General features: G+C 43.3%; 1 protein-coding gene across 1 annotated transcript in view; it reads left to right on the top strand.

The window, feature by feature from the left end:
* Window positions 1–26,775, top strand: part of ERCC6 (ERCC excision repair 6, chromatin remodeling factor) — a 135,897-nt gene that overhangs the window by 43,991 nt on the left and 65,131 nt on the right. The window contains exons 6-8 of the mRNA XM_073686094.1: window positions 7,483–7,602; window positions 12,705–12,863; window positions 20,119–20,254. Coding sequence (XP_073542195.1) covers window positions 7,483–7,602; window positions 12,705–12,863; window positions 20,119–20,254 — 415 coding nt within the window. The remainder of the gene's footprint in view (window positions 1–7,482; window positions 7,603–12,704; window positions 12,864–20,118; window positions 20,255–26,775) is intronic.

The following is a 26,775-nucleotide window of genomic DNA, read 5'->3' as shown; positions in this document are numbered from 1 at the left end:
CTTACTTTGAGTTTGGAGATATTGATATGCTCATGCATCGGGGCGGCCTGTGGGGGGCGCTCTATCTGGTGCTCTGCTTACATATTCATCTTTCATCTGTATGCTCTTATGACAGCTCACTGTGCCTTCACTGACCTGCCTCCTATTTAACCTAGTCCCGCACTACTAGATGCATTATGTTAAATAGGAGGCAGGTCAGTGAAGGCACAGTGAGCTGTCATAAGAGCGTACAGATGAATATGTAAGCAGAGCATTGGATAGAGCGCCCCCCACAGGCCGCCCCTAATCATGAGCATATCATTATCTCCAAACTGAAAGTAAAGATTACACAAGAACCACAGCACGGATTTCATCAACCAAGGTATTGTATTAATCAATGTAACGGCGCCCACCTGAGAGTGTATGTAATTTACTGAGCACAATGCTGCTGACAGGTGTGCTTTAAAGGCATAGAGATTTAACCCCTTTACACCCAAAGGTGGTTTGCACGTTAATGACCAGGTCATTTTTTACAATTCTGACCACTGTCACTTTAAGGTAATAATTCTGGAACGCTTCAAAGAATCCCCCTGGTTCTGAGATTGTTTTTCGTGACATATTGTACTTCATGATAGTGATACAATTTCTTCTATATGACTTGCGATACTTTGTGAAAAAATCTGAAATTTGGCAAAAATTTAGCATTTTTCAAACTTTAAATTTTCATTCCCTTAAATGAGAGAGATACAGGTGCATCTGACAAAAGTAGAATATCATTAAAAAGTTGATTTATTTCAGTTCTTGATACAAAAAGTGAAACTCGTATTATATAGAGTCATTACAAACCGTGATCTATTTCAAGTGTTTATTTCTGTTAAAGTTGATGATTATGGCTTACAGCCAACAAAAAGAAAAAAGTCATTATCTCAGTAAATTAGAATACTTTATAACAACAGCTTGAAAAATAAATTAAAAATAATTAAAAAACATCTGCAAAGGCTTTCTAAGTGTTTAAAAAGGTCCCTAGGTCTGTTTCAGTAGGCTCCACAATCATGGGGAAGACTGCTGACTTGACACATGTCCAGAAGACAGTCATTGACACACTCCACAAGGTCTCTGAGTTCCAATTTTCATTTGGAAATCAAGGTCTGAGAGTCTGGAGGAAGAGTGGAGAGGCCACAATCCAAGCTGCTTGAGATCTAGTGTGAAGTTTCCACAATCAGTGATGGTTTGGGGAGCCATGTCATCTGCTGGTGTAGGTCCACTGTGTTTTATCAAGACTAAAGTCAGCACAGCCGTCTACCAGGAAATTTTAGAGCACTTCATGCTTCCCTCTGCAGACAAGCTTTTTGGAGATGGAAATGTCATTCTCCAGCAGGACTTGGCCCCTGTCCACACTGCCAAAAGTACCAATACCTGGTTTATAAACAACAGTATGACTGTGCTTGATTGGCCAGCAAACTCGTCTGACCTTAACCCTATGGGGTATTGTCAAGAGGAAGATGAGACACCAGACCCAACAATGCAGACGAGCTGAAGGCTGCTATCAAAGCAACCTGGGCTTCCATAACCCCTCAGCAGTGCCACAGGCTGATCGCCTCCATGCCACGCCACATTGATGCAGTAATTGATGCAAAAGGAGCCGCGACCAAGTATTGAGTGCATTTACTGAACATACATTTCAGTAGGCCAAAATTTCGGATTTTAAAAACATTGTTCAAGCTGTTATAAAGTATTCTAATTTACTGAGATAATGACGTCTGTGTGTCATTATGTCAGTAAATTAGGTGCCAGGGGTGTCATGCATACCAGGATGGGGGGATCAGGGGTGTCATGCATGCCAGGATGGGGGGGATCAGGGGTGCCATGCATACCAGAATGGGGGGGATCAGGGGTGCCATGTATACCAGGATGGGGGGGATCAGGGGTGCTATGCATACCAGGATGGGGGGGGGGATCAGGGGTGCCATGCATGCCAGGATTGGGGGATCAGGGGTTCAATGCATACCAGGATGGAGGGGGGTGCCTTGCATACCAGTATGGGGGATCAGGGTTGCCATGCATACCAGTATGGGGGATCAGGGTTGCCATGCATACCAGTATGGGGGATCAGGGTTGCCATGCATACCAGGATGGGGGATCACGGTTGCCATGCATACCAGGATCAGGGGTGCTATGCATACCAGAATGGGGGGGGATCAGGGGTGCCATGCATACCAGGATGGGGGATCAGGGGTGCCATGCATGCCAGGATTGGGGGATCAGGGGTTCAATGCATACCAGGATGGAGGGGGGTGCCTTGCATACCAGTATGGGGGATCAGGGTTGCCATGCATACCAGGATGGGGGATCAGGGTTGCCATGCATACCAGGATGGGGGATCACGGTTGCCATGCATACCAGGATGGGGGATCAGGGGTGCTATGCATACCAGGATCAGGGGTGGCTTGCCTACCAGGATGGGGGCCACGTATAATAGGAAGGGGGGTCCATATATACCAGGATGGGGGATATTAACAGAATTGCGGGACATTACCCCTATAACCGTGTCAGCAGCAGACCCCCTCCCCCTTGACAATGCATGATGACAACATTTTTTTCTTACATTTTTTTTTCTATTTTCTTCTAAAACCTAGGTGTGTCTTATAGTCCGAAAAATACAGTATGACCCTTAGTGTCCACGATGCAGAAATTTTCCTGAGCATTTCTGCATCTCCTTGGCAGAAAAACGCATGCAGTTTTTACATGCGTATTTGCCATGCGTTTTTCCAATGCATTGTATAGGCAAATACGCATGCAGAAACGCACAAGAATTGGTCATGTCCGTATTTTTTCTGCGAGTAAAATCCGCACAGAAAAAATCCTGACCATGTGCACAGAACTTGCAGAATGTCATAGGAAGTCACGGGATAAGGTATGCAATGCTTTTCTGGAGCGTTTACGCGCTGCAAATACGCGCCGAAAACTCATCGTGGGCACACAACCTAAGGGTTAAAAGTTGACCAGCGATTTCTCATTTTTCCTACAAAATCTACAAAAATGTTTTTTTTGGGGACCACATCACATTTGAAGTGACTTTGAGGGGCCTTTATGGCAGAAAATACCCAAAACCACATTGAAGAAGTTTATTAACTCTTCAGGTGCTTCACATGAATTTTTGGAATGTGGAAGAAAATAATAATGTACATTTAACTTTTTTTTCACAAAAAATGTTACTTTAAACCCATTTTTTTTTTTTTTTTCGCAGGTGTAACAGGAGAAAATGAATCACAAAATTTGTTGTGTAATTTCTACTCAGCACACTGATGCCCCATATGTGGGGGAAAACCACTGTTTGGGCGCACGGCAGAGCTCAGAAGGGAAGGAGCGCCATTTGACTTTTTGAATGTAAAAGTTGCTTTAAATTTTGACGTCATATCGCGTTTGGAGAGCCCCTGATGTGCCCAAACAGTGGAAACCCCCAACAACTGACCCCATTTTGTAAACTAGACTCCTCAGGGAACTTTTCTATATGTATGGTGAGCACCTTGAACCCCCAGGTGCTTTACATAAGTTTATAACATTGAGCCGCAAAAACAAAATTGTTCCTTTTCTCCCATAAAAATGTTTTTCAGCCCCCAGTTTAGCATTTTCATAAGGATAACAGGAGAAATTGCACCATACTATTTGTTGTGCTATTTCTCCTGAGTAAGCCAATACCCCATAAGGGGGTAAAACCACTGTTTCGCACACAGCAGGGTTCAAAAGGGAAGGAGCGCCATTTGACTTTTTGAATGTAAAATTTGCTTGAATAGTTAGCGGACGCCATGTTGAGTTTGGATAGTACCTGATGTGCCTAAACAGTAGAAACCGCATCTGACCCCATTTTGGAAGCTAGACCCCTCAAGGAACTTCTCTAGATGTGTGGTGAGCACCCTGAACCCCCAGGTGCTTCACAGTAGTTTATAATGTAGAGCCGTGAAAATAAAGAATCAAACTTTTTCACTAAAATGATCCTTTAACCCAAATTTTTATTTTCAGAAGGGTAAGAGGAGAAAATGGACGCCAAAAACTGTTGTGCAATTTCTCCTGAGTACGCCAATACCCCTTATGTGAGGAAAATACAGTGTTTGGGTGCACGGCAGGGTTCAAAAGGGAAGGAGCACTGTGTGGCTTTTTGAACGCAAAATTGGCTGGAATCGAGAGTGGACGCCATGTATCTTTTGGAGAGCTCCTGATGTGCCTAAACAGTGGAAACCCCCACAAATGACCCCATTTTGGAAACTAGACCCCCTCAAGGATTTTATCAAGGGATATAGTGCACCTCCCCCCCTACTCTGTAACTCTCTACCCCAACATATCAGACTCTCGCCTACTGTGGAAACCTTCAAAAGGAACCTGAAGACCCACCTCTTCCGACAAGCCTACAACCTGCAGTAACCACTGCTCCAGCATACCACTGCATGACCAGCTCTTCCCTCACCTACTGTATCCTCACCATCCCTTGTAGATTGTGAGCCCTCGAGGGCAGGGTCCTCGCTCCTCCTGTACCAGTCGCCGTCACGTTTTGTTCAAGATTTTTGTAATTGCTTTTGTATGTGTACCCCCTTTCACATTTAAAAGCGCCATGCAACAAATGGCGCTATAATAATAATTATAATAGTGAACATTTTGAACCCAGAGGTACGACACAGAATTTGATAGCATTAGGTCTTATTGAATAAGTTGTCATTAGTCTTGGGTGCAAGTGCTTTCTACTTGAGTTTGCATCGGGTGCTCGAGTGACATGCTCGAGACCCTGCCCCACATGTTTCATGGTTGTTAGACACCCAAAAACAAAACATGCGGGGATCGATCGTGCATGGCGGGCAATCCCCACGTGTTTTTTTTTGGCCGTATAACAGCCGCGAAACATGCTCGAGTCTCCGCCCCATATGTCACTCGAGCACCCGCGATACTTGGTGCATACCCGATGTAAACTCAAGTAGCGAGCACTTGCGCTCAACACTAGTCGCCATATCTTCGTCTTTTTTTTTTTTTTCTTTTACTTTTGAAAATATCTCAATCCTAATACAACCCCAACCCTAACCCTAGAGTTTTATTTTTATTTTTTACGTATAAATGATTAGACTACTTTATTCTTCGGGTCGGTGCGATTACAGCGATGCCAGATTCATATCGGGCTTTTATGTTTGGAATCTGTCACACACTAAAAGACGCTTTTTCTTTTTTGGAAAGACTAGTTTTTGCAATCACTTTAACATATTTTGACCGTCAGAGTTATGTAAGGGCTTGTTTTTTGCGGGACAAGTTGACCTTTTTATCGGTACCTTTTTCGGGAAAATGACATCTTTTGATCGCTTTCTATTCCGACTTTTGGGAGGCAGAATAATCAAAAAAAAAACATTTAGGAATTGTTTTGTTTTTTTTAATGCCTTTCCGCGTGTGGTAAAATTGATGAGGCAGCTTTATTCTTCGGGTCAGTACATTTACAGCGGTACTACATTTATATAGTTTTTTTGTGTTTTGGCGCGTTTACACAAAAACTATTTTATAGAAAAAATTTTTTTTTTTGCATCGCTTTATTCTGAGAGCTATAACTTTTTTATTTTTCGGCTGATGGAGCTGTATGGCGGCTTGCTTTTTGCGAGACAAGATGACATTTTCAGCGGTACCATATTTATTTACATTCGTCTTTTTGATCGCGTTTTAATCCATTTTTTGTTTAGCGGTATGATTTAGCATCGTTTTTTGCTTTGCTTATTTATTTTTTTACTGTGTTCACTAAAGGGATTAAGTATTGGGACAGTTTAATAGGTCAGGTAATTTCGGACGTGATGATACCAAATATGTGTACTTTTATTGTTTGGGTTTTTTTTTTTTTTTTTTTTTCAGAATATTTATTTATGGGTACAGTATATTTTTGGGGGGGATTTTTTTTCTTTTTACTTTTTCCACTTTCTGACACTTTCTTTCACTTTTACACTTTGTCCCACTATGGGACTTTCATTTTTTGCAGGCTGATCGCTTGTATCGCATAGGTATATATGCTATACATAGCTCTGCACTGGCACAAGTTAGATAGATCATGCACTGCGCACGATCTATCGAACTTCCTGATGCATGGTGACCCGGATGTCGACATCATGTCACCATGGCCATGATCGGGATACTGCGCACACAGCGCGGGGTCTCCAGTCCAAGGTAAGAGGGGCGCTCTTACCTCTGCTTGCCCCAGAAATGCTTCGAACGACTTAGGTTGCATAATTTCTGGGGTTAATCTGTCGGGAGCCGTGAGGCACCGCGCCTGGCACATACTACCTGGTGTCAGCTGACACTCGGCGGCGATCATGCCCGCACAGTCTCTGAGGTCTTGATCGATGAGGCGTAAGAATAAGTACCTGGTCTCATTAAGGTGCAGGTACGTATTATTACACCCTACGTCAGAATGGGGTTAAAGTTTGAAAATCGCGAAAATTTCTAAATTTGTCAAACGTTTGATATTTTCATGAATAAATGCGAATCATATCGACCAAAACTTACCACCAACATGAAGTGTAATCTGTCATGAAAAACAGTCTCAGAATCATTGGGATCCCATTTTTTGAGGGAATCGGCCATAGAAAATGAAAATTGTTTTCAGCATGAATTTGAGAAACCACATTGCACCCATCCATATCGGGTTAAATAACATGATGGGTATAAAACAAGACAAACTGTCCCTTTTTCTAGATTTGAGTGCATCATTCCAATGTGCCGGCTCCAAATGTCTATTTTGACCTACGATCAAATATGACTTAAGATCAGTGGCTACCAACAAGATTTTTACTATTACTCAATTTTCAAATTGCTAGAATTATTATAGTAAATGTGTTTTATTATGAGCCACTCTAATTTTATTAACTATTTTATTTTAATTTCCTTTCCTCCTTTTCCCCCCTTCTTTTCCTATATACATGATCTTTTATCAGAATGTGCTTCTTCAGAGACAGAATTCATGGTTTTGGGATGACTATTATGTTTTACATGATCTTCTATTTAGAGATGTACTCACTGTTGCTCCTGTTTGTAATACTGATATGTTACGTCACCCTGGCCCCTATAAAGGCCGGAGGGTGATATCCTGCTTGAAAATACCCGAGGAAGGCATTTGACCAACTCTGAAACGCGTAGTTCCAGTAAAACATTTCGAGTCATCGGTCTCTGGATATCCATATTCACTGGCAGCACCTGGTTAACACTGCAGGCCTTCCTCTTTGTCCAGAATAATAAAAGAAGCAGGAGGGAGAGACCCCAGCCCCCTGATGAGATTTTGTTTGCAGATGTAAGACTTGGACAAAATGACATCGGAATTAAAAAAAAAAAAATAACTAAATAAAAACCTTTCTGAAACCAGAAATAAGTGTAGAGAGAGAAGGGTGTTTACAAAAGTGGCTACTTATTAAAATGAAGTAGTTAAACATTGACCCTTAGGTTATAGAGTACCCCTTTTCAAGTGTTCTATATTATTGTTTTTTTATCCAGGCAATACCAAAAGCAGCAAGCAAAGAAGGCTCCGAGTGTGTCAGCGGAGTCCGAGGACAGTGATGTGGAATTTGATGAAGGTTTCTGCGTACCAGGGTCTATTTGGAAAAAGTTGTACAGGTAAGTCCTAATCTTTCTTTTCACACCTGACATTCTACACCTTTTGATAATCTTTATTAAAGCTATAAAGAAAGACTACACATACCATACATAATTTATGTAAGCATTTAAAATGTGCATGGAGACGGTCTTGTAAATATCCGCTAAGAAAAGAGGGGTTATGTTTACATTAATCCAATGATAATATTGTAGAACGGAATCTATATATTAGGAAGGTTTATCATATTTAGGGACGGTTTCCTTCCCCTATTTTCCGATCATCTATTTATTTAATTTGTCTTGTAATACTATTGTCACCTGCTGTATTTTGGAGCCATTTTTAGATATGTTTTGATTCAAAGGATTAAGGTAAACGTAACCACTCATTTGTTAAAACAATTTCACCGAGAAAATACACCTAAAATTTATGTTTATTAGCATCATTGAAAATTCAGTTGTAACTGACCCTCAAAAAAACAAACAAAAAAACACCAAAAATGGTTAAAAGTCTGTGAAGTATTCTCAGCCCAAAAAGAGATGATCATAAAGTGGGGAAGGGGCAATGCCCTAAGCTGACCCCTAATCTGTCCCTACCTCACAACGGAGGTTGGCACCCTCTTGAACGCAAATGGCGCCCCTGCTCCTCGTCTGCTCACCCTGAATGACCCTATAAGTCCCTGATTAGGTGAGAGTGGTGGGAGTCAATTATCAGTGTAGGGGGACTCAAGAGGATACTCACCATTCAATCCCCAAGACATGGGCCACCACCTCTGTACCTGCAGTGTACAGGTGGGGTAAATCAAAAAATAAGAAATTAATGGGTACTCATTTCCTAACAGTCAATTATCTTAATCACCCAGATACTCAAGAGGATATCAATCATCAAACAATAATACTGTATGTAAATCTTAATCTGGCTGTAAATACAGAAGAAGTATATGTTTATTAGTAACAAAAATGATTGCAGGGAGTGTTCCTGCATCCCTCACCAAACCAGAAAATAGATGTCACTTTATACCAATAGACACAGTAGACCAATGTTCAAGTACAAAAAGCATAAAAAGATTCACTAGTCAGCCAGAAAATCAAGAGGTATAGTATGGAGGTGTCCTTGAACCCTCCTATTCATAGGGACAAGATCAGAAATGCAAATAGACCAACCCTACAACTACACCGCTAAGTTCAAATACAGATGCAGGTATGTATCGCTCGACGCGGGCGCGTTTCTCCTGCTAATCGGCTCATCAGGAGCCACAGACCCTATAAATTCAGATAATATAATATGAAGGCTTAATAGCAGAGACTTAGCTTAGATGAATCTTGTTGGTATTCTCAGTAAGGTGCCTTGTGCACACTGCTCCGCAGATGTGGCAGTGGAGATAGTGATAAAGTGCTCAGTGCAAACAGGGGGGACAATGCCCCATTCCCATGAGGTTTGTGCCAAATGGCAGCCACTCGCACTGATCCACACTCATTTCTTAGTTGATAGTCTTATAAATATCTCCATGCTCATGTTTTAAATGCTTTCATCTGTTAATTATAAAGCTATATGTCTCTAAAATTTTTATGGTATGTGTAACCTCTCTTTATAGGTTTTAATAATTGTATCTTTGACTACTACCAGTATACTTGGTTTAGCCTTCGTTCAGTCGCTTTGGCCAAATGTTGTACGTTTTCGCCTTTGATAATCTGTGTACACCTTTTTGTTTTAGGCTATGTTCACAATTCCATTTTATGATTTAGTTTATTGCTGTCTTCTGTGGACCAGACAAATGGAATAATGTTATAATATGGATCTTTCCCATAAAGGTTGCAAACAGAAGCAGAGGGACGCCATTCAGAGGGTTTGTCTGTTCTGGTTGGTGTTAATCTGTAGAACACAAGAAAAGTTCTACAAGCTTCATATTTCTTCCTTTCCAAAAATGGTCACATAACTCGATCCAGACGGACCCCATCATAACAAATGGCACTCCTCATCAGCTGTTTGCATCAGATATGCAACGGATCCATTTTTTACATTATTTCGTTTGTCTGTTCCTGAATATCAAAACAGAAGTGTGAACATGGTCTTAAATTGATCTAGAAGAAAATGTAGAAATTATCGCACCTTTTATTTTCACTCCAAAATATTGAAACTTTTCTTGCCACTGCTCAGTTTATGGAAGTGCAAAGAAAAGTGTTTTTTTGTTTCCTTGAAGTACACTTTTAGACGGATTTATTAATGCTAAAGACAAAAAAAATGGCACAAAGCAACCACTGCTCATCGCAGACATAAATGCAATTCTCTGACTTTAGGACAGTCCAGAGATTGATTCGGAGGCCCTTGTCATTTGGCACTATTCCCTCCAGTGACATGAATTGTGTTACATGTAGTATTGTGCTGCGTTGCCAAGTGGTTGTGCAGGTGTTTGGACTGGTCTGATTTCACATATGACTACAGAAGAAGCTGCCGTAGTTCGATGTGGCTCACAAAGCCGCTGTGAGATATTGCCCTTTCTGAAAAGCTACTAGCGGTGATCCGGTGGATCCAGCTGTCCTTGTCTGCCCATAAATAGCAGAGTATTGTTTCTGAGCCATAAACCAATCCATCCTAATAAGTGAGCACGGTCTTCCGGAAGGCCTGTGTAGATTGTAGCATGGGATGCGCATTAGTTATTAATGATTAGCGCATGTTTTATTCATCGTACAATCTACCAGCTCCATGCTGCTCCTTGCTTGTGACAGCTCCTGTAGGGCCCCTCTTGTGCTTTTTTGATTTTCCACACTTTTAAGAGAGAAGTATCAGTCTCCATTCACACATTCATTTACACCCGTGAAAACCGGCCTTTTTTTTCTTAGGGGTGTCATCTGTTTTCCATCTGTGCTGTATCTGTTTTTGTTCCCATCTGTTTTTAAACACTGAAGGAGGAGATCTGCCTGAACTTTCACTTATCCGCTGACACTTAGCAATGGATCAGCATGAAACAATTGAAACTAGGAGGGAAAACTGAAATAAAAAGTGTGTCTCATGGACTATAATGGCCCAGTCTGATCCACAGAACAGATGAGTTCTGAGTGTCACGAAGCGGTGACTTGTCTTTAAAAGTGATGTGTGTATGAATCAGTAAAACTCTATGGGCCAGCGTGCTGTCCGAGAAAAAACCAACAGCACACAGACACTTCACACTGATGCCACTTCAACCCCTTCATGACCTGAGCATTTTCTGTTTTTGCATTTCGTTTTTTGCTCCCCTTCTTCCCAGAGCCATAACTTTATTTTTCAGTCAATATGGCCGTGTGAGGGCTTATTTTTTGCGGGACGAGTTATACTTTTGAATGACATCACTGGTTTTACCATATCGTGTACTGGAAAACTGGAAGAAAATTCCAAGTTTGTAGACCCCGTCACATGATCACGGGTCACCAATGGGTTGGCATTGACAACCCGGGGTCTGCAGGAGACTCCTGTGGTTGTCACTGCCAGATTGCTATGAGCGCCACCCAGCGGTCGGTGCTCATAGCAAGTGAGCAATTCTGCTACATACAGGCGATCTGATGATCACCTGTGTGTCGCACATGCAATCAGATAATTGCAGCTTCAAGTCTCCTATGGAGACTATTGAAGCATGTAATAAGTAAAAAAAAAAAAAAAAAAGTTTTTAAAAAATCCAAAAATATATGAAAGTTCAAATCGCCCCATTCAAAATAAAACAATAAAAAAAAATTGGGATTTTTTTTTCACTACTTAAATAAAAAAGAACCTATACATGTTTGGTGTCTATAAACTCGTAATGACCTGGGGAATCATAATGGCAGGTCAGTTTTAGCATTTAGTGAACGTGGTAAAAAAAAACAAAAAAAACAAACTGGATTTGCACTTTTCTTTGCAATTTTATCGCACTTGGAATTTTTTTCCCGTTTTCCAGTAGATGGTAGGGTAAAACCAATGATGTCGTTCAAAAGTACAACTTTTCCTGCAGAAAACAAGTCCTCGCATGGCCACATTGACAGATAAATAAAAAAGTGATGGCTCTGGGAAGACGGGGAGCAAAAAACGAAAGTGCAAAAACTTTAAATGGCCCAGTCATGAAGGGGTTAAGTGCATTGTGGTGTCTTAGATATGTTGCATACCTTGTGCCCTGTCCTTACACAGTTCAGTGTATGGGATTAGTTGTCAGTCTTACCAGCTAAACGTTGGATTCTCTGCTATGTTTTGAGGACAATCCAGTTTAAATGGCATATTTTTTTCTCTGTTTTAGTTACTATTCGCCCATAAACTGGCACACGTGTATGATTAAATTATGGAGGCTCCAAGTTGGCAGACTCTCCTTCCTAGACATCAGACCATTGTCCAGGGGCACTGCATCTTCTAGTTTGTACATGGCCAATTTTAGTCATCTGAATTCAGAGGCTAGAGCTGAAGGTACGGCATCAACAATCACACAGGAAGCTACTGGCTTTCATATTGTAAGAGAGCCCAGCCGAGCCCCCTGATGAACACTGATGAGCAATGTCTGCTCTAAACACAGCAAAATAATTAACGCAACCTGAAATGTCTTGAATCTGACATTGCTTGTGTTCACATTGCTTTTTAGCCCATGTTAAGTGGCTAAAACACTGAAAACGGGATTCAGAAGTTTGCATTGGCTAATGATGCAGAAGTAGTCACTGTGTGCTCTATCGTGCAGCATTTTCAGCCATGTCCACCTTTTTGAGGCAGGGGCAGGCACTAAACCTCAGTCGACCACATCCAAAAATGATGTCTGACAGAGCACAATGCCCCCGTCAGCGTATACGTCCAAATCCTGTTTTTTCAGGGCTCCAGAGGGAAGTCCCGGAGGATCCGCAAACGTGAGGGTAAAACGCAATATGAACAAGGCCTTAATGATAAAAGGATTACCCAAAATACCAAATTTCAGAAAGAGACATTTTTACTCCAACCACAGAAGGAGCAATTTAGTGAGCGATGCTTGATAAATCCCATGTTGCTCTCCACAACAACCTAAACTTGTTGCAATAATCACTAATTACAATGAATTTGGCTTTTATATTGTCAAGAATGGTCTAAAGTTCCTGCACTTTTAGCGTTTCCTTATGTTTTTTCCTTTTCTATGTTGTCGTCACTCATCCTTTCCTTCCCACAGGTACCAGCAGACAGGTGTTCGGTGGCTTTGGGAACTACATTGTCAACAGGCAGGAGGCATTTTGGGAGATGAAATGGGATTGGGCAAAACCATTGAGATAATTGTCTTCCTGGCAGGCCTGAGCTACAGCCGGATAAGGACACGAGGCTCCGATTACAGGCAAGTGGCTGCCCGGTAGACTGCCAGTCTGAGCCAGCCATGAATATTTCATCAGCATTATTACAGAGGGCGGGCCTACTGAATTATTCACTGCATTTCAATCAGATGGCTGCTTTAATTTGCTTACTGTGGAGGGGGCTGCTTTAAAGTCCGTTTATGACAGGGAGGGGAATTGCAGGGTAGAGGAAATTAAAGAGCTCACACTAGTAATGAATTCTTGGCCAGCGCATCTGTGTCTTCCCACAGATAACAGCAATGTGAAGATGTCATGGACACGACTCTGCAAGGAGAAAGTATGCACTGAATAATATATGCATGGCTCTGTACAGACAAGAAATATTTTCACCCTTCTTTTTTCTTAGCTTTTTTGTGTTCTTCTGATCTTATTGTCCTCCTTTGTAACAAATGATTGTGAACGTACGCTGAGGTCTTCACTGTGAGCTGTGCTGGTGCTCAGGGCTTACACCTGTAGCTTTTTCAGTGCTGGGGTTATATTCGACCAATGGCAACATCTGTGTGGATCTTTCATCTCCTTGTGTTTCCAGGGTTTCCTCCCACACTGAGCCCCACTGGAGACATCTCCTTGTGTTTGCCAGGGTTTCCTCCCACACTTAGCCCCACTGGAGACATCTCCTTGTATTTCCAGGGTTTCCTCCCACACTGAGCCCCACTGGAGACATCTCCTTGTGTTTGCCAGGGTTTCCTCCCATATTGAGCCCCACTGGAGACATCTCCTTGTGTTTGCCAGGGTTTCCTCCCACACTTAGCCCCACTGGAGACATCTCCTTGTGTTTTCCAGGGTTTCCTCCCACACTTAGCCCCACTGGAGACATCTCCTAGTGTTTGCCAGGGTTTACTCCCACACTGAGCCCCACTGGAGACATCTCCTTGTGTTTGCCAGGGTTTCCTCCCACACTGAGCCCCACTGGAGACATCTCCTTGTGTTTCCAGGGTTTCCTCCCACACTGAGCCCCACTGGAGACATCTCCTTGTGTTTGCCAGGGTTTCCTCCCACACTGAGCCCCACTGGAGACATCTCCTTGTGTTTGCCAGGGTTTCCTCCCACACTGAGCCCCACTGGAGACATCTCCTTGTGTTTGCCAGGGTTTCCTCCCATATTGAGCCCCACTGGAGACATCTCCTTGTGTTTTCCAGGGTTTCCTCCCACACTTAGCCCCACTGGAGACATCTCCTTGTGTTTGCCAGGGTTTCCTCCCACACTGAGCCCCACTGGAGACATCTCCTTGTGTTTGCCAGGGTTTCCTCCCATATTGAGCCCCACTGGAGACATCTCCTTGTGTTTGCCAGGGTTTCCTCCCACACTTAGCCCCACTGGAGACATCTCCTTGTGTTTGCCAGGGTTTCCTCCCACACTGAGCCCTACTGGAGACATCTCCTTGTGTTTTCCAGGGTTTCCTCCCATATTGAGCCCCACTGGAGACATCTCCTTGTGTTTTCCAGGGTTTCCTCCCACACTTAGCCCCACTGGAGACATCTCCTTGTGTTTGCCAGGGTTTCCTCCCACACTGAGCCCCACTGGAGACATCTCCTTGTGTTTTCCAGGGTTTCCTCCCACACTTAGCCCCACTGGAGACATCTCCTTGTGTTTTCCAGGGTTTCCTCCCACACTGAGCCCCACTGGAGACATCTCCTTGTGTTTGCCAGGGTTTCCTCCCACACTGAGCCCCACTGGAGACATCTCCTTGTGTTTGCCAGGGTTTCCTCCCACACTGAGCCCCACTGGAGACATCTCCTTGTGTTTGCCAGGGTTTCCTCCCACACTGAGCCCCACTGGAGACATCTTGTGTTTGCCAGGATTTCCTGCCATATTGAGCCCCACTGGAGACATCGCCTTGTGTTTTCCAGGGTTTCCTCCCACACTTAGCCCCACTGGAGACATCTCCTTGTGTTTGCCAGGGTTTCCTCCCACACTTGGCCCCACTGGAGACATCTCCTTGTGTTTGCCAGGGTTTCCTCCCACACTTGGCCCCACTGGAGACATCTCCTTGTGTTTGCCAGGGTTTCCTCCCACACTGAGCCCCACTGGAGACATCTTGTGTTTGCCAGGGTTTCCTCCCATATTGAGCCCCACTGGAGACATCTCCTTGTGTTTTCCAGGGTTTCCTCCCACACTTAGCCCCACTGGAGACATCTCCTTGTGTTTGCCAGGGTTTCCTCCCACACTGAGCCCCACTGGAGACATCTCCTTGTGTTTTCCAGGGTTTCCTCCCACACTGAGCCCCACTGGAGACATCTCCTTGTGTTTGCCAGGGTTTCCTCCCACACTGAGCCCCACTGGAGGCAGTGCGTGTTGACATTGTCTGTGAAGTGCTGCAGAATGCACTGGGTGTAGAATTATTAGGCAAATTGTAGATTTGATTATTAATTTTATTATTGAATAACTCCAGAACTGTCAATCAATCCAAAGAATTAAAGGGGTTGTCCACTAATTGGACAGCCCCTCCTCATGTTTGGTTTAGTTAAAATAAAAGCACTTTTACTCACCTCCATTCCAGTGGTGCCGGAACTTGCGTTTGCGGGGCTCTTGTGAGATTGTGACGTCACATGAGCCCTGCGCCCAATCAGCGCCGGCTTCACCCACCTTCAGATGTTTTGAACATCAACAGGAAGCCAGGGCTGCGGCTGCTTTCTGATTCCTCTTGATGTCCGAAGGCGGGGACAGTGATGCCAGCGTTGATTGAGCGCTGGGCTCACGTGTCATAACCGCACATGCGAAACCTGAATATTCAAGAAAGTAAAAGTGAGAATATCTTACGTGTGCAGAATTATTGGACTACTAGTGTGCCGATTTATTATGGAACTAAATGAAAAATGTAACTTTTTCATCTGTTACAGTGAGAATAATCAAACTACTCAAAATGTACAAAAAACATTTCCCAAAAATATCCGTGACATATATATAGCCGTCCTTTTCTTCACTAACAGCCATAAGCCTTCCATCCATGTAGTCTGTCAGTTTCTTACCAACCACAGTAAATCTCCCTTGTAAGAAGGGCCCACAAGTTCTCAAATGGGTTTAGGTCCGGTGAGGAAGGGACCGTGTCATTATTCTTTCATCATTAAGGCCTTTACTGGCAGCCGAGCAGTGATCACTTCAATGCTGCGATGGAGCAATGTCCCGCAGAAAAATCATGGTTTTCTTGAAGGGTAAAACCCAAGAAAAAAACAAAATGAGCATATACCCTGCAGTAAGTGAATAAGTAAATGCCACATGTAAATAACACAGGGTACTTAGTTAATACTATTTTGATCAAAAAAGCATAAAAGCCATCCCACCGTGACAAGGTGTACCTAATCAGAGAGGTCCTATCCTTTCTCTTGTGTCAGCTGACCTCAATGAAGATGAGGGCAAAGCAGGATACGGACCCAACTGTTCAGACACCTGCCCATGGGTAGCTATGTAGATGAAATGCTTAGCTCAGAAAAACAGAGCCTTACCCCTGGTTGTACAGAGTACAAGAAGCTACAGCAGAACCAAAGAAATGATCCAGAGCATGAGTTGGTATACATGGAGTGTGTAAGAGCATGTTCACACTGTGGCCATTTCACAGTCAAAACCCATGAAAAAAAAAACCCCAAATGAGCGTATGCCGTGCAGTAAGTAAATAAACAGCAATAGACAGGATGGGGCGATCCCGATTGGGTACACTTTGTCGCAGTGGGATGGCTTTTACACTTTTTTGATCAAAATAGTGTTACTAAGTATCTTATGATATTTCCGTGTACTATTACTGTTTACTTATGTACGTATACACAAGTCGGCCTTGTATAAGCTCAAAGCAAAGAACATTACTCAAAGACTGGACACTGCCAGAATCAGCTACAATGTACCAACTCCAAAAACATAATCCAAAAAAGAGGAATACAGGAGCTAAATGGTAGAAAACAGTGAATAATTTTACCAGTGGTTACATTTCCATGCAGTGGGTACGGGTTTGCGGGCCATTGGGTGCTGTGTTCTTCTGACATGCACCTCTGTTTGTCTATGCTATGATCAAACTATTTATTATGTGAAGCTTTACTTTTTGATATATTAAAATTATTCACTGTTTTCTACCATTTAGCTCCTGTATGCCCCTTTTTTTGATTACTTATTTACGTACTGCAGGGTACATGCTCATTTTGTTTCGTTTTTTTCTTGGTGTTTGTTTGTGAAATAGCCACAGTGTGAATATGCTCTTACACATTACACGTATACTAACTTATGCTCTGGCTTGTTTCTTTGGTTTTTCTTGAAAGATGCAGACTTTTTCCTGTATCACTGCTTGAAGAAAGTGTCTTCTAAAAAGTGGCGGTAGGTTTGAGAGGGGATTTTCGAGTCCATAATCCACTTGAAAAAGTCAAATTAGCTCATCTTTCATAATACCAGCCCATAGCTGTACCCCACCTCCACCTTGCTGGTGTCTGAGTGTAAGTGGAGGTCTGTACCCATCATTGATCCAGCCATGGGCCCATCCACCTGGTCCATCAAGAATCACGGTCATCTCATCAGTCCATAAAACCTTTGATAAATGTGTCTTGAGCTATTTCTTGGCCCAGCCTTGACGTTTCCACTTCTGTCTTGCTCAGCGGTAGTCAGTTTCAGCTTCCTGATTCCGGATTCCTGATCGCTTCACATTTAATCCTTCTCAAAACTTTGGCAGTTAATATGCGTCTTTTTTTCTTGACACATTTTTAACGACCCTGTTGATTATTTGCTAGCTGCCTAATAATTCTGCACACCTTGATAAAGGGTGTTGTATTCTTAGGCCACGCACCCCTCATTACATATCACCTGATCTGCTCTAGCCAATCAGCATTCAAGTTTATACAGCTTGGAGTGGGAAAGTCTGCATAAAAATCATATGGTCAAAATATGCAAATTACCTCTACAGAGTGGAAGAGGACTTGAACCCTATAGCGCCACCTGTTGGAAGCAGCAATCAAATGCTCACTTGCCTAATAATTCTTAATACAGTGTATGTCCCCTCTGTGCTAGTAACAGAAATAAATAAGTACATGGCTAAGTGTAGTGAGTTCCTGAAAGCCCTGGTCTAGGTAATGTAATATTGCATGCGTTACGTAACCATGCCTCTTTAACCCCTTAATACGGTACATCAGTGAGCTGAGCCCACTGCACACACTATTCTATTTAGCGAGTATCTGCTTTTAACCTCATAACAAATTATGATGGACTATGTCGGTCATAAGCCAGATCCCTGTCTTTGGTGTGTGCTTGCATGCCGAGCCTGCATCTTTCCCAGCAAATGATGGCTGTGTTATTCAGCCATCATCTGCCTCTAACAGCCATGGGTGGAGCTGATCTCTGCCTGCGATTGTTAACCTGTTAAATGCCGCTATCTGTGACCGTGCCATTCAATGCACGCCAGCAGGGGATGCGCCGTTCTATCCTCTCATCGCCACTCCCGCAAAGACGATGCGTTGCCATTAGTAATGAGCAAGCGTGCTCGTTTAACCCTTTCACCGAGTGTGCTCAGGTGATTACTGAGTATCTTCGGCGTGCTCGTATATTATGTTCGAGTCCCTGTGTCTGCACGATTTACAGCTGTAAGACAGGCTGAACACATCTGAGGATTCCCTAAAAAACAAGCAATCCCTGCATGTGTTGATGCTGTCTTACAGCTGTAAATCATGCAGATGCAGGGACTCGAACATAATATACGAGCACGCCGAAGATACTCGATAATCACCCGAGCACGCTCGGTGAAAGGGTTAAACGAGCGCTCTTGCCATTATTAGTTGCCATGACAGCGCTGCTGTGAAAGCGAGCCTATGCCTGGCGTTCATAGGAGACTGTGATTTCTGCAGTATATTGCACAAGCAATCAGATGATCGCAGGTTCAGGTTCCCTAATGGGACTAACAAATACAGTGAAAAGTAAAAAATATATATATATAATATATATATATATGTGTTCCAATCGCCCATTAAAAATTAAGAAATAAAGTACACACATTTGGTTCTTAAAAGTTCAATCTATCAAAACATAAAATAAATTAATGAGATCGGTAAACAGCGTAACGAGAAAAAAATCAAAATGCCAGAATTTCTTTTTTTTGGCCGCCGTAACAACAGAAAGAATGTAACATTGGCCCGGGGTGCAAAAAACAAGCCCTCACACAGCTCCATATCCTAAAAATTGAAAACGCTATAGCTCTCGGAAAGTGACAACAAATTATTTATTTTTTATTATTTTATTTTTTTTACCACTTAAACAATAACTATGCATTTTTTATATCTGCGTAATCATACTGACCTGGAAAATCCTATAGCCAGGTATTTGTTTTTTTACCATAAAATCAAAGTTATTTTTTGCTTGAATTTTTTTCACACTTTGCAGTACATCATTTGATAAAATGGATGGTCGTTCAAAAGCTCAACTCAGGCTACAAAAAGTAAGCCCTCTTACAACTACATTGACCGAAACATAAAAAAGTTATGGCTCTTGAAATTAGGGGAAGAAAGAATAAAAGGAAAAATCTCCCTATCCTTAAGGGATTAATCATGAGATCCAAAGAGTTATTGAAGTGATGGCATGTCCTAATGATTTGCCATCAGTTACTAGGATAGGGAAATCCATATAAAGGGGTTGTCTAGGCTTGGGACGAAAGTCTGGAGTCGCTCTTATGTGACTGCCGAATCATGACAGCATATGGTGGCCACACAGTCGTGATTCCCCGGTATTCCCAGGCAGTCTCGTGACCACCTTTACATACATGCGGGCACGCGCCAACGCCACTAATCCCGCTTCTCCCAATTCACTTCTAGTGAAAGAGGCAGAACGAGTCTGGTCGTCATGTGCCCAAGTATGCAAATTTAGATATGTGGTTATGTGCCCGCTGGCATCAGGAATACCCGGGAACTGTGACATTGCCCACGCTGCATGCTACCACCATTCTACAGTCTGAGTGCCTGAAGACCGGACAACCCCTTTATTATTTTCGCTTTTATTGAAAGGTTCTTTTTCTTGTATTTCTTTTACCCATATGACGGCATTCATTATGGATGACTCATGTTATATAAGGCTTTACTACTGAAAATCATAGGAATGCATTCATTACATAGGACATTGAGACTTCATAGTAAAAATGTAAAGGGGAACAGCTGGGCATGCTCCCGGACACGTAGAGGGGGACCCCCTGTAGCTGATGGAGCAGTGACGTGCCGGATCTGCATTACTATTATCACATTGTATAAAGTTTGGCATTTTATAACCATACCATATTTTTTGTAGATATGAAGGCTTGGGTCCCAGCATCATTGTGTGTCCTGCCACTGTCATGCACCAATGGGTGAAGGAGTTTCATACTTGGTGGCCTAAAATCCGTGTTGCTGTTCTGCACGAGACTGGAAGCTTTGTTGGTAAAAAGGTGACCAGACTTCATGATTTTATAGCTATTCCACTGAATTTCTGGCTTTGTTGCTGGTTAATTTTGAACGTTACTATGCATGCAGTAGAAACACTGTATTTTCCGGACTATAAGACACACACTTTAGGTAAGAAAAAATCTTGCTAAAGAAGTGTGTGCATCTTCTAGTCCAGAGACAGCTTCATATGATCAAGAACCCTGAAGCATCGTCCTTCCTGATCAATGAGAGACCTATGCAGCCGCACATTATGCCCATCACTGATCCATCTGATGGGGCAGGAAACTAAGCTGCCAGGACCCGCACATCACTCCGCTACACCGATGTCCTCAGTTCTGACCAGTTGAAGGATCCTCTGGTTTATGTAATCAGGAACTTCAAAATGTGGTAGCGTATACACTGTATGCAGCAGAGGTGGATGTGATGTAGCAGAGTGGTGTGTGTACATCAGAGCTGGATTTGCGTGTACTGTGCATGCAGCAATGTTGCGTCTTGTGCGCTCTGCAGATAGTGTACATAATTTGTGTGCTGTAAAGCATTATATGTATAACACATATATATATACAGTACAGACCAAAAGTTTGGACACACCTTCTCATTTAAAGATTTTTCTGTATTTTCATGACTTTGAAAATTGTACATTCACACTGAAGGCATCAAAACTATGAATTAACACATGTGGAATTATATACTTAACAAAAAAGTGTGAAACAACTGAAAATATGTCTTATATTATAGGTTCTTCAAAGTAGCCACCTTTTGCTTTGATGACTGCTTTGCACACTCTTGGCATTCTCTTGATGAGCTTCAAGAGGTAGTCACCGGAAATGGTTTTCACTTCACAGGTGTGCCCTGTCAGGTTTAATAAGTGGGATTTCTTGCCTTATTAATGGGGTTGGGACCATCAGTTGTGTTGTGCAGAAGTCTGGTGGATACACAGCTGATAGTCCTACTGAATAGACTGTTAGAATTTGTATTATGGCAAGAAAACTAAGCTAAGTAAAGAAAAACGAGTGGCCATCATTACTTTAAGAAATGAAGGTCAGTCAGTCCGAAAAATTGGGAAAACTTTGAAAGTGTCCCCAAGTGCAGTTGCAAAAACCATCAAGCGCTACAAAGAAACTGGCTCACATGAGGACCACCCCAGGAAAGGAAGACCAAGAGTCACCTCTGCTTCTGAGGATAAGTTTATCCGAGTCACCAGCCTCAGAAATCGCAGGTTAACAGCAGCTCAGATTAGAGACCAGGTCAATGCCACACAGAGTTCTAGCAGCAGACATCTCTACAACAACTGTTAAGAGGAGACTTTGTGCAGCAGGCCTTCATGGTAAAATAGCTGCTAGGAAACCACTGCTAAGGACAGGCAACAAGCAGAAGAGACTTGTTTGGACTTAAGAACACAAGGAATGGACATGAGACCAGTGGAAATTTGTGCTTTGGTCTGATGAGTCCAAATTTGAGATCTTTGGTTTCAACCACCTTGTCTTTGTGCGACGCAGAAAAGGTGAACGGATGGACTCTACATGCCTGGTTCCCACCGTGAAGCATGGAGGAGGAGGTGTAATGGTGTGGGGGTGCTTTGCTGGTGACACTGTTGGGGATTTATTCAAAATTGAAGGCATACTGAACCAGCATGGCTACCACAGCATCTTGCAGCGGCATGCTATTCCATCCGGTTTGCGTTTAGTTGGACCATCATTTATTTTTCAACAGGACAATGACCCCAAACACACCTCCGGGCTGTGTAAGGGCTATTTGACCAAGAGGGAGAGTGATGAGGTGCTACGCCAGATGACCTGGCCTCCACAGTCACCAGACCTGAACCCAATCGAGATGGTTTGGGGTGAGCTGGACCGCAGAGTGAAGGCAAAAGGGCCAACAAGTGCTAAGCATCTCTGGGAACTCCTTCAAGATTGTTGGAAGACCATTTCCGGTGACTACCTCTTGAAGCTCATCAAGAGAATGCCAAGAGTGTGCAAAGCAGTCATCAAAGCAAAAGGTGGCTACTTTGAAGAACCTAGAATATAAGACATATTTTCAGTTGTTTCACACTTTTTTGTTAAGTATATAATTCCACATGTGTTAATTCATAGTCTTGATGCCTTCAGTGTGAATGTACAATTTTCAAAGTCATGAAAATACAGAAAAATCTTTAAATGAGTAGGTGTGTCCAAACTTTTGGTCTGTACTGTATATATACCGTATATTCCGGCGTATAAGACGACCTGGTGTATAAGACGACCCCCCTACTTTCCTGTTAAAATATAGAGTTTAGGATATATTCACCGTATAAGACTACCCCTTTTCCAACGCATACCAAACACCGGTAAAAATTTAAAAAAAACAGATTTGAATTTAACATGGTCCTTTTTTAATTTAAATTCTTATGACATGCAGGTATATAGCAGGAAAACTGTCACTCATAAACATATTAAAATAGGGGGGACCCCACGTCATTTTTTGGGGGGGTCCCCCATTCTAATAGCTAGTAAAGGCTAGGTATTCAGCTGGGGGCTGATATTAGTAGCCTGGGAAGCTCCGTGGGTATTACCCCCTTCCCAGACTTCAAACATCTGCCCCAGCCGTCTGCTTAACCTCCGCTAGAGACTATAATGATGGTGGATCCCACGCCAATTTTCTTTTTAAAAAATCCTTTATTTTAACACTAAATGACAATTGAGGGGTTAATAAAGATGCAGTCCCTAAATTATTATTAATTTTGTAATTAATTTTTCCCAAAAATGTTGACGTGGGCTTCGCCATATTTTTGTGTCCAGCCAGGTACAGCAGGCAGGAACGGGCTGCCCCCAACCACCAGCTGCCTATTTGTACCTGGCTGGACACAACAATATAGGGAAGCCCTTTTTTTTTTAATTATTTCATGAAATAATTAAAAAAAAAAAGACGTGGGGCTTCGCCCTATTTTTGTGTCCAGCCAGGTACAACTAGGCAGCTGGGGGCTGGAATCTGCAGCGCAGGGAGGCCCAAGCTTTCTGCCCCCCCCCCCGCTGCAAATTGCAGTCCGCAGCCACCCCGGAAAATGGCGCGTTCATAGAAGCGCCATCTTCTGGCGCTGTACCCAACTCATCCAGGGCCCTGGTGCGGTGGCTCACTGGGTAATAAAGGGGTTAAGGCCAGCTTGACATTATCAGCTGGCCCTAAGCCCGAAATTCATGGGGTCACGCCAATATTAGACATGACCGCCATAAATTTCTAGTAAAGTAATTAAAAAAAACACAAACACCCAGAATGAAGTCCTTTAATTGAAATAAAGACACAATTTTTTAATGTTCTAAATTAAACCATACTTACCATCACACCCATTCCAGCTGAAGCCAACGATCTCCTGCAATAAAAGAAAAATAATAAACCAACCTCATCCTTACCTCTCCATGGTTCCCAGGACCGGTCCAGCTCTGCTACATTCACATGACAGGCTGCACCGCAGCAGAACGCTGCCGTTCAGCTTGCCATGCGGCAGACACTGAGAAGCGCAGGCATGCTTGTGCTCCTCAGTGTCTGACTGTGACGGCATCCAGATGAGCCGAGATCATGTCCAATGAACTCGGCTCACCTCATGCACGTCACTGACAGCGTGGGAAAATTCTCCTGCTCCCCGCATGCGCAGTAGAAGTTTCCCACGCTGTCAGTGACGGACGTCCAGGAGGTGAGCTGAGTTCATTGTCGGCTCATCTGGATGCCGTCACAGCGAGACACTGAGGAGCACAAGCATGCCTGCGCTTCTCAGTGTCTGCGGGATGAGAGGCTGGATGGCAGCGTTCTGCTGCGGTCCAGCCTGTCATCTCGATGTAGCAGAGCTGGAGCTGTCCTGGGAACCATGGAGAGGTAAGGATGAGGTTGCTTTATTATTTTACTTTTATTGCAGGAGATCGTTGGCTTCAGCTGGAATGGGCGTGATGGTAAGTATGGTTTAATTTAGAACATTAAAAAATTGTGTGTTTATTTCAATTAAAGGACTTTATTCTGGGTGTTTGTGTTTTTTTTAACTTTTACTATGGGGTTAGTAATGGGGGTGTCTTATAGACGCCTCTCCATTACTAACCTGGGCTTGATGTCAGCTGGCATTATAAGCTGACATCAACCCCAGCCCTATTACCCCCTGCCACCGCTACAGGGCAGTGGGAAGAGCGAGGCTAAGTGCCAGAATTGGCGCATCCTATGAATGCGCCATTTCTGGGGCGGCTGACAGCTGGTGTTTCTAGCCTGGGAGGGGGCCAATATTCATGGCACCCTTCCTGGGCTATTAATATCAGCCCCCAGCTGTCTGCCTAGCCTTTGCTAGCTATTAAATTAGGGGGGACCCCACGTCATTTTTTTGGGATCCCCCATTTTAATAGCTAGTAAAGGCTAGGTATTCAGCTGGGGGCTGATATTAGTAGCCTCTGAAGCTCCGTGGGTATTACCCCCTTCCCAGGCTTCAAACATCTGCCCCAGCCATCTGCTTAACCTCCGCTAGAGACTAAAATTAAGGGGAACCCCACGCCATTTTTTTTTTAAATAAATCCGTTATTTTAACACTAGATGACAAGTACAGTAACCAGCACTGTCACTGTACTTAATACATATGTGACTGACATGTTTCTATCTATCTAATCTATGTGTGATTCTCTATTCTTTCTGTTATAAATTGTCGGGTACAGATGCTGAAATGCCGGCCGGCTTTTTTAAAGAGACGGTGCATGAAAACACTATTATTTGTTTTAATAAATCCTTTACACTAAATGACAAGTACAGTAAGCAACACTGTCACTGTACTTCATATATATGTGACTGACATGTTTCTATCTATCTAATCTATGTGTGATGCTCTATTCTTTCTATTCTAAATTGTCGGGTGCCGGCTTATGCCGCTGCTGAATTGCCGGCTTTTCATATATTGTCACAGAAGCGATGCGAACTTCCCTGCTCTGGACACAGCGCAGCGCTTCTGTGACAAGTGAAAGCTGTCGGCACAGAAGCCCTGCGCTGTGTCCGGAGCTGGGAATACGCAGCGATGTGTCAGTTTCAGCACAGAAGCGCTGACTGTCTGGACCTACCGCCGCCGTATTTTAACTCCCTCCACCTTATATTAACTCCGACATGGCAGGGATACGGCCACGGCAGCTTATTAACACCCCCAGAGTATCCCCGCATGTCAATTTCTGAAAGTTCAAAAGCATTACCGGCGTATAAGACGACCCCAGACTAGACAGAAGATTTTTCAGTCTTCAAAAGTCGTCTTATACGCCGGAATATACGGTATATATATTTATATATCTCTGCGCTTCACCTCTCCAAACAAACCTACTTTAACAACCTCATCATCTCACTTTCCAATGATCCTAAACGACTCTTTGACACGTTTCATTCTCTCCTCAGTCAAACAGCACAGGCCCCGATCACCGACCTCAGCGCTGACGATCTGGCCAATTATTTCAAAGAAAAAATTGACCATATCCGACATGAAATTTTCTCCCAATCCCCAAACGTTATGCATGCTCTCCCCTGCCACATTGTATCTTGCTCACTTTCTGACTTCGAACCAGTCACGGAAGATGAAGTGATCAGGCTCCTTGCATCTTCTCGCCCTACCACCTGCACCAGTGACCCTATTCCCTCACATCTCTTTCAGTCCCTTTCTCCAGCTGTCACCACTCACCTAACTAAAATTTTCAACCTCTCCCTCTCATCTGGTATCTTTCCCTCTTCTTTTAAACATGCCAGCATACATCCATTACTTAAAAAACCATCCCTTGACCAGAACTGCACGGCCAACTACAGACCTGTTTCCAATCTTCCCTTTATCTCTAAACTCCTGGAACGCCTGGTCCATTCCCGTCTAATCCGCTATCTCTCAGACAACTCTCTTCTTGACCCTTTACAATCTGGTTTCCGCTCTTTACATTCTACTGAAACTGCCCTCACTAAAGTCTCTAATGATCTACTAACAGCTAAATCTAATGGTCCCTGCTCCCTGCTGATTCTCCTGGATCTCTCTGCAGCATTCGACACTGTGGATCACCAGCTCCTCCTCACTATGCTCCGCACTATTGGCCTCAAGGACACTGTTCTCTCCTGGTTCTCCTCCTATCTCTCTGACCGCTCCTTCTCTGTGTCTTTCGCCGTCTCCTCTCTCCTCCCCTTACTGTCGGGGTTCCTCAAGGATCAGTCCTAGGCCCCCTTCTTTTCTCCTTATACACCGCTCCCATTGGACAAATAATCAGCAGATTCGGTTTTCAGTACCATCTCTATGCTGATGACACCAATTATACACCTCTGCTCTGGACATCACCCCGGCATTTCTACAAAAGACCAGTGATTGTCTTTCTGCTGTGTCTAACACTATGTCCTCCCTCTACCTAAAACTGAATCTGTCAAAAACTGAACTCCTCGTCTTTCCTCCCTCCACTAACCTACCTGTGCCCGATATTGCCATTTCCGTTTGTGGCTCAACCATTACTCCCCAGCAACAAGGCCGCTTTCTTGGGGTTATTTTTGATTCAGATCTTTCCTTCACTCTTCA

Source organism: Phyllobates terribilis, unplaced genomic scaffold (assembly GCF_046119375.1).
Source record: "Phyllobates terribilis strain yellow unplaced genomic scaffold, ASM4611937v1 Scaffold_5__5_contigs__length_657084704, whole genome shotgun sequence".
In the NCBI taxonomy this organism is placed as follows: Eukaryota; Metazoa; Chordata; class Amphibia; order Anura; family Dendrobatidae; genus Phyllobates; species Phyllobates terribilis.
Note: the sequence above shows the minus strand (reverse complement) of the source record. Positions and strands in the feature narration are given on the sequence as shown.